Genomic DNA, 13,269 nt, shown 5'->3' on the forward strand with positions numbered 1-13,269 from the left:
ATGACTGATGGCAAATATTATGGTGTAATGCATTGTGGACATAGAAGTCAGACTTTCCTGAGGAAACATAAAGGCCCAGATGTGTTAAGAGGCGTCACACACTTCCTCTTCTCTCTTTACCTCTCAAGACACTTCTAGACATCTCCCTGCCCCCCACAGGGCTGCCCTCTATAGGGTGAAGCCTGGTCCCTTGTCACATCTTTTATAATGAGAATAGCCTTGTGTGCGTTTATCAGTCAACAGCCAGGACTCTGGTACCAAGAAGCCTGAGTAGAGGCAATTTTCTTTTTTCTTTTTTTTCTATTTCTTGAGCCGCTCCCATGGCATATGGAGGTTCCCAGGCTATGGGTCGAATCGGAGCTGTAGCCACCGGCCTACGCCAGAGCCACAGCAACGCGGGATCCGAGCCGCGTCTGCAACCTACACCACAGCTCACGGCAACGCCGGATCGTTAACCCACTGAGCAAGGGCAGGGACCGAACCCGCAACCTCATGGTTCCTAGTCGGATTCGTTAACCACTGTGCCATGATGGGAACTCCTGATAGGCAGTTTTCTGATAGCACCTGGTATTAGTGCCTGATGAGCTCAGAATTAGAGGCTAACGGCTCAAAGAGGAGGGAGGCCTCCTGCCATTTCCATGGAAAGCTGAGTTCAGTGGTTGAGTTGAGAGACAGGCTATTCCATTAAGACAGTGGAAACTCCACTCTCTAGACCTGACAGAGACTAAGCCCCAAAATTTTAGGGGACTTGCTGCCAGGCAACCTGAGGTTCCAGGATAATTCATCAGAAAATTCTGCTTGTCTCTCTTCAGGTAAATGTAAAGAGGTAGCGATGTATACTTTATTGGCTTACATTTTAATAGGGGCAGACAGCCAAGAGCAGGTCTTAAGTTATAACTGTAATAATAAGAACCATTTCTTTCAGTCTATGAATTCCCAATGTGGCTAAGCTCTGAGAAGAGTTTACACATACGTACATATATAATTATTATAGATATATGAATAAGTACATATATATATATGTAATTTCACTTAATATTTATAAGGACCATAGGAAATAAATAAGTCACATATTACTTGAAGGAGAAGTGAGGATGAAAGGGGGTTAAACTTTTTGTAAGATGCTATAGCCGCTTTTAGATGGAAATTTGAATGAAGATCTGAGCCCAGAAGAGTCTGACTCCAAAGTTCATGGTATTTCTAAAATAAAATCAACCTGCTCTACTTCTTTTATTTTCTTTTTGGCTGCACCTATGGCATATAGAAGTTGCTGGGCCAGGGATCGAATCTGAGTTTCAGCTACAGTCTATGCCACAGCCTTGGCAACACCAGATCCTTAACCCACTGTGCCACAGAGGGAACTCTCAACCTGCTGTATTTCAATGAGCTCAGAATAGACATTTTTGGTGAAAATTATTTGGAGATGAAGAGGGCTAGTGAGAGAATGACAGGAGAGGTAGGTATGTAGGAAAAGAATAGATGTGGTCTAATCCACTAACCTGTCAATTTAGGTTTCACTCCTCTGGCATCATGGAATGACATTAATAAGAAAAATATCAGCCTTTAAAATATGCCATACCTATTGCCTGGTTTCGGTTGACATATCTCAGGCTAGGGAAAATCATTTGTAGGAGCGTCATTAACTTTTGTTGAATGTTTTTATAATTAAAAGCCCCCCATGTCTCTTGAGGTTTAAGCAAAATGTACCGTGGAAACCCAAATAGCTCTCTGAGGTTTAAAAAAACAAATGGGGACATTTATTTCCATGTCCATCTTTGCTCACTCCTAATCTTGAATTCCCTTGATTTCCAGATACACACACAAACATGCGCACGCACACACACACACCCAAAAAGCTTTAAACTACATCAAGCATTCCAGTTCTTAAAAATCATTTCTACTCCCAAACTCCTGATGTTTCTCACTAGCCCTTCCCCGTAGATGGTACGGCCTCTAGGAATTTTGCTGGCTGCTCCTTTTCTACCCTTCTCTTTTCCCTCACACTCTGTTGGAAGCAAAAACAAATGCCTTTACTTTTTTCTTGCAGAGTAAATTGACCATCGCTATTGACTTCCTGGGTCCTGATACCAATCTATGCCTTTAGACTTTATCTTATATCCTAAGTGTTTTTTAAAAGTATTTTCTTGCACAAAGACTGTTTCCTACCTAGATTAGTTGTCTGTTACTATGTAACAAATCACTCCCCAACTAGCAGCTTAAAACAAGACACTTAGTATCTCATCATCATCTCTGTGGATCGGGAATGCAGGAGCAGGTTATCTGGGTGGGTACAGCTCATGAGAGTGCTATGAAGACACCACCCAAGGCTGCAGTCATCTGAAGGCTTGACCGGGGCTGTAGGAGGTACTTCCAAGATGGCTCCCTCACAGCTGTTGGCGGAAGGCCCCAGTTCTTTGGACTCAGCTGGCAGGAGGCTTCTGACCTCAAAACATGAGCTTCTCCATAGGGCTAAGGGAGTAGCCTCTCTGAATGGCATCCACTTTCCACCAGAGTGGGTAAGTCTAGAGAAGAAACCACTAGACTTACCATGTGCCATTTATGGAAGTTCCACACTCACACTTCTACAAAATTCTATCTGTTAGGAGCAAGTCCATATTTACAGCCCAGCGTCAGGGGAAGAGAGGTTGAGTTCCACTGCTTGAAGGACAAAGTATCAAAGAAATTCTGGCCTTATTTTAAAGCCCTTGTGCTTTCTAAAAAAAAAAATCCCCATGCTAGAATTCATTTTTTTTTCTTATTACACACAAAACATTTTATTATAACTGAGTAAAAATTTTTAAAGCGATGACTATCAACATAAATGCTGAACCGAGTGAAACATTTGCTTTAGACTAGAGTGAGGTTTATTTTACTGCAGGAAACATTCAATAAATATTGCAAATAACCTTTGCAAGGACTTTGCCTTCTGAGTTCTTCAGTGAGTACTTTCAGGGCAGCAAACATTGTCTAAACACCAGCAGGGCTGCATGGTAAGCAGGTGACTAGTGCAATAACCACAGGCAGTGTTATGATGTGTCCATGATGTCTGTCTAAATATGCTGACTTGTTTAGTATCATTCTGATTTTTTAATCTTCTCGTGGGTACCGCCTTAACATTTTTCGCTAGAAACAAAAATGCTGAGAATCACTCCCCGATTATCAACAACTGGTTTTACCTTATGGTGAAGAAAAAAACAATAGGGCATGTGTTCAGTTTGGTTAAAACATGAAAGACAGTTAATTAAGTCTGGTCAATGTAATAGTTGTCCTCTTCTTTCTCTCCCAAAGAATCTTGCTCAAACAATTGAAAAATTAACAAAAGCCAGTCTACCAATCAGCTGTTTTTCTATTATGAAGCACAAAAAGTGAATCTGGTCATTTCTGCTTTCTAAGTGATGTTTTGACATCAAATATCTCACACTTTCTCTTTTAGCCCTGTTGGGTGAAATTATATCCAAGGGAAATGGCTTTATTTAATCCAATGCTTTTTTATTAAAAATGAAGCCTTGAGAGAGAAGTCAAATGCCCACATGGCCACTGCCTCTCTATTCTGTTGTCGCCACATGACATGATCCATAAATAGCTGTAAGCAGCTCTAGTTGAGAAATCCAGGGACCTTAAATGAAGAGTACCTTCCCCATGGCCAGATGATGAGCCCCGTGGGGCTTAGACTCCAGAACGGCTGGCTCAGCATTGCTGATTCGAATGTTCACTTGATGTCTTTGTTCGGGTTAGAAAAGTCTCTCCTGTGTGGCCAGGAAGGGATGTGAGGAATGCGGGGTGCTTGGTGGGTGGATTCCATCGTGGGTTTCTGCCAGCTTCGTCTTGGGTCTGCGGGATTCCAAAAGAGACACAGGACAGCTGCCTAATCCTCCTGAGCACCGCATGAGAGACCCCCCCTAATAAGACTAAGCCATAGGATTTAACTCATCAGTAATAACCACTGGGCTTCAGAATACAGTGGCATTGTTTAATCAACATAATTTCAAGGAGTCACAGAAAAGCATAATTACTAAGTTTAATCTTCCAAACATACCTCTGCAGGCTGGGACTGTAGATGTCAGCACGACAGCCTTTTCAAACCCTGGAAATGTGTGTGTGTGTCAGGGGGATGGCAGATGTATGGGCATGTGAATTTCAATCACCGATTTATATTTTTGGGCTTACTGGTATCTTTTCCTCTGATGACATGCGGGCAGAAGTAAACTATTGCAAAGAGGAAATTTTAAGGTAACTAGGAACTCCAAATAACTAAAATAATACTATGGACATGCTCACTGTGCTTCTAGCTTCCAGAAGCAAAAAAGATTCTGAGTAACTCAGGTGAGGGGCCCTGATCTGCTTTGCTTTTTATAATAGGTGAACGCCAAAGCTATGCTGCTAACCCCCAGACAAGTTACTTAACTTTTCTGTTCTTCTCATGTAGATAGGGGAATTGTAGTACAGACTCATGCAAAATACTTAGAACCCAGTCTCATTCTCAGTAAATGGTCAAAAACATCATCTATTACTATTTTGCAGAAAAGAGGAGAACAAAAACCAAGTATTTAATAGCTATTCGAATTGTTGCTCTTTTAAATTTCTTAAACTTTCTAAGAGTTCAGCCTTTGCCTATGCTGTTAGGACTTTTGGGTATTTTGCCTGTAGTATGCCATAACTTCAGGGATGCAGATACTGGCTACAAAACAGTGGCTTACCCTACTATCAACCTTGGAAGGAAAATCTTTAGTGGGCAGCATAGTTTTACTCACGCTGCCCATCAAACTAAGAGTTATGTAAAACTCTTTGGATGAGATTTAAGCCTGTATTTCTTCAATTTTAAAAGTTTTTCATCTAAGGTTGGTGGCTGTCTTTTAAAACAATTACCTACTTTTTAGAGACACCATTCTTTTTTTAAAAAAATAAATTTTATTGGAGTATAGTTGACTTAGAAATTTGTTTTAGTATCAGGTGTATAGCAAAGTGAATCAGTTAGACATATATCCATTCATTTTCAGATTCTTTTCCCAAGTAGGTTATTACACAGTATTGAGTAGATTTCCCTGTACAGTAGATACCTTTTACCTGTCTGTTTTTGGGGTTTTTTGTTTTGTTTTGTTTTGTTTTGTTTTGTCTTTTTAGGGCCGCACCCACAGCAAATGGAAGTTCCCAGGCTAGGGGTCAAATTGGAGCTGTAACAGCTGGCCTACAACCCAGCCATAGCAATGCCTGGTCCGAGCCAAGTCTGGAACCTACACCACAGCTCACGGCAATGCCAGATCATTTTAACCCACTGAGCAAGGCCAGGGATCGAACCAGCTTCCTCAAGGATATCAGTCGGGTTCATTACTGCTGCACCATCATGGGAATTCCTACCTATCTACTTATATATAGTAATGTGTGTATATCAATCCCAACCCCCTAATTTCTCTCTCCCACCCCACATTTCTCCTTTGGTTAACATGAATTTGGTTTCAGAATCTTTGTAGAGACACCAATCTTGCCCATACATTTATGTATTCCAGCTGCTGCTTTGGGAACAGACCAGAGGCAGACATAGGCAGAAGCATGGAGATCTATTAGAAGGCAAGAGATGATGGTGGCAGCAGGGCCATGAGAAAAGGTCCAAATCTGAATCTGTAGTGTCTGAGGTTAGACCCAAAAGGATGTAATGATAAATTAGCTGTGATATGAGAAAAAGGGTAAGTCAAGATGACCACAATGTTTTTGATTTGAGCTATTAGAAAAGTTGTGAAGTTCTCATTGCAGCTCAGCGGTAATAAATCTGAGTAGTAGCCATGAAGACGTGGGTTCAATCCCTGGCCTAACTCAGTGGGTTAAGGATCCGGCATTGCTGAGAGCTGTGGTATAGGTCGCAGATGCTGCTCAGATCCTGTGTTGCTGTGGCTGTGGTGTAGGCCAGCAGCTGTAGCTCTGATTCAATCCCTAGCCTGGGAATCTCCATATGCTGTGGTAGAAGAATGCAGTTGCCTTTCACAGAGGTGAAGTCTTCTGCAAGACAAACTAGCGTGAAAGGGAATGTCAGGAGCTCAGTTCTGGATATTTTATATGTGAAATGCTTCTTGCATATCCAAGTGGAGACACAGAGATATTGGGTGGTAGGGTGTCAGTTAAAACACAGGACACCTAGTTGCATGAGAATTTCAAATAAGTACAATGCTACTTAGATAAATACAAAATAAATATTTCATGGCACATACTACTACTAAAAAAAATTGTGATTGGAGATTCTAAGGTACTGGATGTCCTATATTTTTCTTTGATCAATTTGGCCATCTTATCAAGTGGGCAGTTGGCTAATGAAGGAAAGGTCACAGGCTGGAGTTGTCAACCTAAAAACCATTTTTTTTTGTCTTTTATGCCATTTCTTGGGCCACTGCCGCGGCATATGGAGGTTCCCAGGCTAGAGGTCTAATCAGAGCTGTAGCCACTGGCCTATGCCAGAGCCACAGCAACGCGGGATCCGAGCCACGTCTGCAACCTACACCACAGCTCACGGAAACGCCGGATCCTTAACCCATTGAGCAAGGGCAGGGACTGAACCCGCAACCTCATGGTTCCTAGTCGGATTCGTTAACCACTGCGCCATGACGGGAACTCCCTAAAAACCATTTTTAAAGCTGCATGATTAGATGAGGTCATCAAAGAAGTGAATTTGTACTGTGATGCAAACTGATCTGAGGAGTGAGACTTGGCACTCAGTGCAGAGGTCAGATGATGAAGAGAAACAGTAAAGGATCCCAAAAAGGAGAAGACAGAAAGTTGGGAGGGAAATGAGGTGAATGTGATAGAAAGGACCCCAAAATAAAGCAACAGATTCGAGTAGGAGGGATCACCTGGGCCTACAGGGCCAACTGGTGAAGGATGATGAAGGTGAGGGATATCAGAGAAGATATCCTACATGTCATCCTTAATGGCAAAATCGGTATTTTTAGTTGGGTTGTGAAGATGGAAATCTGACTGAGAGTGTGCTCAGAATTCTTTTGGCAATGACGAGGAGGGGCAATTCCTTCAAGGAGTTCTGTAAAGTGAAGAGAAGGAATATGTCATTACCTGGACAGGAAAATGAGGTCAAGACATTTACTTTCTTAAATAAAAGAAATAAGAGAATGTTTGAAAACTGATCAATATGATCCATAGAGAGAGAAAACTTAATGATGCAGGAGGTGGATGAGATAACTGTCCCTAAACATCCTGGGACAAAAGAGGGCATGGGATCTAGAAAGAAATGGGGACCTGGCCTTGGATGGAGACCCAGATCACCTGTGGTAACCTGTGCCAAGGCAGAGCGTAGGGCAGGGGTGGGGGGTGGGTGTAGAAGCGATGGTGACATTTAATAGAAGTTTTCTTCTGCTTGCTTCAGTTTTCTCAGTGAAGAAGGAAGCCAGGTAGTACTTTGCAGAGAGCGAGTGTTGATGAGAAGGTGGAAGAGGATAAAACCACCTTGTTTCTTGTTTCTCTCCCAACATTTTTGCAGTTTCATCTTTTCTGAATTTGTTTATTCCTCTATTATAAAACTTGCCATCTTATTTCCATCTTGTTTTCTATCCTAGTTGATGGTGCACGAGTCTTATCTCCTCTCAGAGTTTGTAAACTCCCTGAAGGTAGAGTTCAGGCCAGTTTATCTGTGAATTCCTCTGCCTGGATCAGAGCAGATGGGTCAAAGAAGATTTATTAAGAGAATTAAGTTTCTTAAAGAGAAATGCACTTTAACTCCCAGAATCTCTTATTTAAGGTAAAAAAAAAAAAAAAATCATCTTTTTTTCCCCTGAAGATCCACTCTACATCATAGAAGATTCAGACAAGTTAAATCAATTCTTTGATCCAGCTGTTATAAAAATGTGCATTACAGAAAACACTATAAAACTGTATCAGCTGTGGACACTGAACCAAAAAACCATGTTATTGTGGATAAAATTATCAACTAGCATAAACATAACAATTAAGGTTCAAAGTGGAAGGAAAAATTCTTGAAATAAAGTCTTACAGAATGCAAATGGCAAGCAGTGTATTCTACATAGAACCTTAAAACAGAATTTTTTAAAAATGTTGCCAACTATGTTTTTCTAAAATATTAACCAGATTAAATTATATGAATATTTTCAAAAGGGTAAGAAAATATAAAGAATTATTGTCAAGAAATCACTATATGTTAGTGGCTAAAAAGTGTTGATATGCTAACATATTTACAAATAAAATAATAGACAGTTGTATTCAGTGAGTAGATTAGGTATTAACTTCAAAAGTATATATAATTATGGTTCTGGTTTATTTTAGAGTATAGATCTAACCACACACTATGTAAATTTAAAAGATATTATATTCAGTGTTTATGTAATTGTGTGGTATTTCCTCTGAAATTATAGTGAAAATATCTATAATTAAATAAATGCTCTCTCCAATTACTGTAAAGTCGCATAATCTTTTTGCCTCTATAAACAAAGAGCTATTGTACCATCTTTATGAGAGACAGCCACTCCTGACAGCTTCACACATTTCCACTGTTTTAGAAGGAAGAAGTGACTGATTAATTCTGCCAAGATGAGTTATCATGTAAATACACTAATCGTCTATAATTAGCGATAATGCCAGTGTAGTCCTCCACTATTCCAAATTGGCTAGTTGCCTTTTAAATTTACATATTGTGCTTTCAACACTAAAACTGTCTCATATATTTCAAGTAGAAAATGAGGTTTTAGTTATTTTTCATCAAATGGCCTATCTTCCATTTGCTCGCACCTCCCCAGTAATGTCAAAGAAGCAATGGCATCTGGATCTATTTTCAAATATTTGGTGTGACTCTTTTCAAAAGACTAGCCAGCTCAATAAAATAACTCATCAATTTAAAGCCTAAGCTTATTGTAAAAAGCTGACTTGCAAATGTGACTGCTGAGAGCTGTCAGTCCTGTTGGTTTTATTCTTTTGAATTTCATTTTATTTGTAAATTCATTCTTTTTCCTTTCTAGGATTAAGGTTTTTTTTTGGGGGAGGGGTGTTTTATTTTTGGATTTTTTGTTTGTTTGTTTCTTTTTTTTTTCTTTTTGTCTTTTTTGCTATTTCTTTGGGCTGCCCCCGCGGCATATGGAGGTTCCCAGGCTAGGGGTCGAATCGGAGCTGTAGCCACTGGCCTACGCCAGAGCCACAGCAACACAGGATCCGAGCTGCGTCTGCAACCTACACCACAGCTCACGGCAACGCGGGATCCTTAACCCACTGAGCAAGGGCAGGGACTGAACCCGCAACCTCATGGTTCCTAGTCGGATTCGTTAACCACTGCGCCACGACGGGAACTCCTTTTTTGGTTTCATTATGTCAGGAAAACTTAACTTTTTTTTTTTTGCTATGATAGGAGGCTGAAACTTCACATTTAAATTGTACTCAACAGTCATTATTTCTAAATCTCCAATGTCTATAATATGCCCACTGGCTGTGTTTCTTTGGGGGGCTATATGGTCCAGGACAGCTTCCTTATTTCTAGATTGTAGACATGAGCACTACTCTGCCTCCTCTAACTGTTTCTATTTCACTGGAGCTGCCAAACATTATTGCTTTCCACGACTGAGACAGAACTACAGAACCAGCTAGAGTTGGAATGGTCTTCAGAGTCCATCTTGTCTTCCATCTTGCTTTATGGCTGAGGAATCAGGTCCATGGATGGGAATTAACTTGCCATATACACTGAGTAGTGAGAGAACCAGGACAGAACCCAAACCATATTACTATCAACTGGGTGCTCATATTCCTACGTGCTTTGGATTAAAATTTACTTTTCCATCTTCCTGGTACATGACTTATCCAAGTTCACTTTTCTTTACTCTCCATCATAGACTTCATGTTGGAGTACTTTGTTTTCCTTCTTGGGAATCTTACTCATGTCTGTGAACCTAGCTTAGAGCTTGGATAAATGCCTGCACTGTTGGCATACAATCCATCTTTTTTTTTTTCTCCTCCAAGAAAATACTATCTAAGCAGTGGATTATCATCTAACTCCTCTTCTGTGTCTCCTTAGTGCCATGTTTTCTCTTTATTTCAGACTCATCATGCTGGACTGTCATTGTTCATTCAGTTGCCTGTCCCTCTTCAGCGACAAACACCCAACTCTGTGTTCTTAGGGCCCAGGGAGCCTCGCAGCCTCCTCCCCAGCATCGTCCGAGGGCACATCTACAGCCATGGACCCTGTCTGAAGGTGATAATGTGTGATCCACCCATGTTTTCCTCTCATGAAACAAGAGGACCTTATCCAATGGAAAGACGATCCAAAAACTGCCTCTTTCCCCTAGTTTTCCTCCAAGTCAGAGTCCCAAACTCAGTGCCCTGTACAAAATCAATCAGTTATTTCATTTTCGCATAGGAGCTGCTTTTAGAAATAGCCAGAGAGCTAGTGTTTCCTTCCTTAAGCTTTCCCTTCTCTAGCAATTCAGAGGATGCAACTCCAGAAAATGTTCAAGGCAGGAAGAACAAGGGAGGCTGATGGTGGACTGCTCTGGTCCCCATTTTCCTGTTTGAAGTAACAGTAGATACAGCAAAAGCTCTGCAGTCAGGCTAAGATGGGCATTATCATTTCCAACACACATCTGTTTTCCAGTACCTCAAAGAACCAGACAGAGGCAATGGAGAAGATCCTCTCTCAGCTCAATAGCACCCAAAGGCCCAGGGCCACACTGAGAACTTGCGGGAGCCATTCCCATCAACCTCCCATTTAGCTGGAGAAGATCGTTTGGCATGTCTGCTTCATGCCATCTTAAAGGCTCAGAGAAAGCTGATTTTCCTGAAAGAGTGATGGGGTGGGAAATGAATTTCAGAGAGAGAAATCTGAATGAAGTTGCCTGGTAATGGTTCAGCACAGAGGTTAAGTACTAAGCATTCTGTTTATCTGGAGTCACAGAGCCTGGTTGAAAGTTTCAATCCCAGATGTACCACTTTTTAGCTACATGGTTTTAGCTGGGTTGGTTGGTGCCTTAAGTGATGTTCCTCAGTTTCCTCTCCTGTGAACTAAAAATAATAGTACATGTATTTAGGGCTGCAGTGGAAAATAGCAAAGGGCCCTTCACTCTTACCTTTACTCACTCTGTGCCAGATCTCTGGGTCTAGAACATTACGTGACTGTTATTTTATTTTCACAAAATACTTTATGGGTTGGTTTCTCATACTTGCTCCATTTTGCATATGCGCAAACTAAGATTTGGAACAGCTAACTCGCCTGTGCAAGGTCATGCAGCAACGAAGTGGTAGAACTAGGGTGTGAACCAAGCCCTTAACCACTGCACTATTCAAGTGATGCTAGTATGGAATGAGGGGGGCAAATGCAGGTAAGCCCTCAGCACAACCCTCACCAGTTACAGGCATTCTGGGGACAGGAACTATTACTTGGCATTCTTTCGAGATTTTTTTTTTTTTTTCTTTTTAGGGCTGTATCTGCAGCATATGGAAGTTCCCAGGCTAGGGGTCCAATTGGAGTTGCATATGCTGGCCTACACCACAGCCATAGAACATGGGTGATCCGAGCCGCATCTGCAACTTACAACACAGCTCACAGTAATACTGGATACTTAACCTACTGAGTGAGGCCAGGGATGAACCCGCATCCTCATAGATACTAGTTGGGTCCATTACTGCCGAGTCATGATGGGAACTCTCTGAGAAGTTCTCTGAATATGCGGTTCTCTGAAATCGTGACAAGGGACAATAAGGAATAGGACATACTCCAGTTGTTATTTCATTCTTAAAATACTCTAATTATCCATATTGTAACTTTAAGCAACATTCTCATCCTAATTGTATCCCCCATCTTAAATATGAAGTGGTATGAAATAATAGAAATTGTTTATCATATTATAATAAATTGTGGGCTTAAAATTTAGGGGTTTTCTTCTCTCTTTGCAACTGACCCTAGGTCTCATTTCAAAGTGGAGAAGTATTTACTGGATGGCCTGAATAAAAGTGGTTTTGAGAGTGTTTACACTAGGTATCATCAAAAAATACTATAAAGTCTTAGTTTAGAAATAATCATTCTTCCTGAAAAAGTGAAATGTTTCAGTACATGGAGATACTTGAGGGTTGTCATTTTTTTTCTTGGACTTAATCTAAAGGACCTTGTTGGGAATTAGGCTATAACAGATATTTCTTCTATAGCCCAAGATGTAGGCAGGAGCAATAACAGAAAAAGAGTACTAAATAAAAGATGGTTTCTATCAGTTTATTGTAATGACTAATCTAAGTAAGATTTTCAGAATCTGAAGAAAACATACAAGTTGGCTAGGAGTGCAAGCTATATAATTTTGTTAGTTCTTAAACTTTGGAAAGTCCTCCTTGAAGAACCAGATCAAGTCTTAGAGACTTGATCCCAAATTTCACTTGTTTCTAAGTGGATATAGAAGAGGAAACATTGTTATAATTTTATATATTAATCAAAATACAACTATATTTTCTCTTTAGATGACCTTTATTCCTAAAGTTATTATATTTAAAAACCACCTCCAGAAAAATCAAGCAAAGGCCAGTTAAACAACATATCCTATGTTAAGGAAATCACTCTGCCTTGTTGTAAGGTATTACTTACAGAAAAGAAACATTTCTTAAACGTACCATATAATTAGCTTGTCTTAAAAACCAGTGTTAGAGTCTGGACATGCGCAATAATTTAGTGATAAATATTAGATGAGTTACTCTTGCCAAATACAAAGGAGAGCCTTGAAATTCATTTTCCAGTTGGGCATACACACCAATTTATGTTTATCATCTGTCTTCCATATTGATAATAACTTACTTCTCACAAATGGCCTTTTGTGGAATAAGGAACAGACCTGATCCACACCAAAACCAAACTTACAGAAACCCCAGAAAACATGAATTCTTTCAGCAGCTCTGGAATTAATTAGATACATTGACCATTTTGGAAACAGAAGACATTAACATGCTTTTAAAAAGACACTTTTGCCCCATCTAAACTTTGCCAGCTACCAGGAAATAAAAACAGCCAGCAGTAAAGTAGACAGATCATTCAAAGCTGTGTTTCTCCAAGGATGGCCCACAGTAGGAATCATCTTAAAAACTGTCCATTCTAAGGCCCCCATTCCAAGTTCACTGAAGCCTCACGAAAACTGAAAGTACAAAATGTTACCACATGGCATCGTGAACCATCAAATGTGAGTAGAAGGGGAACCCTGACTTTGTAAGCAATCGATATGAACGTCTGAGTTTGCTTTTAATTATAAAGAGGGATTGTGTCTAAATACCTCACAGAGCTGTTGAGAGTCTGAGCTAGGTTAT

At 40.4% G+C, this 13,269-nt stretch overlaps 1 protein-coding gene across 15 annotated transcripts in view; it reads right to left on the minus strand.

The window, feature by feature from the left end:
* Positions 1–819: 819 nt before the first annotated feature.
* C4H8orf34 (chromosome 4 C8orf34 homolog) overlaps positions 820–13,269 on the minus strand; it is a 470,609-nt gene continuing 458,159 nt past the window's right edge. For 14 of the 15 annotated variants that reach the window (XM_085022168.1, XM_085022172.1, XM_085022166.1 and 11 more), the window contains one exon: positions 2,746–3,831. In XM_085022168.1, coding sequence (XP_084878294.1) covers positions 3,710–3,831 — 122 coding nt within the window. In that variant the 3' untranslated portion in view covers positions 2,746–3,709. Of the gene's footprint in view, positions 3,832–13,269 lie in introns of all 15 variants that reach the window. The other variant, XM_085022191.1, reaches the window with a different exon arrangement.

Source organism: Sus scrofa, chromosome 4, assembly GCF_054392235.1.
Source record: "Sus scrofa isolate SSC_HxYL_T2T_F1_AM1 chromosome 4, Sscrofa_HxYL_maternal_Yorkshire_Landrace_v2.0, whole genome shotgun sequence".
Taxonomy (NCBI): domain Eukaryota; kingdom Metazoa; phylum Chordata; class Mammalia; order Artiodactyla; family Suidae; genus Sus; species Sus scrofa.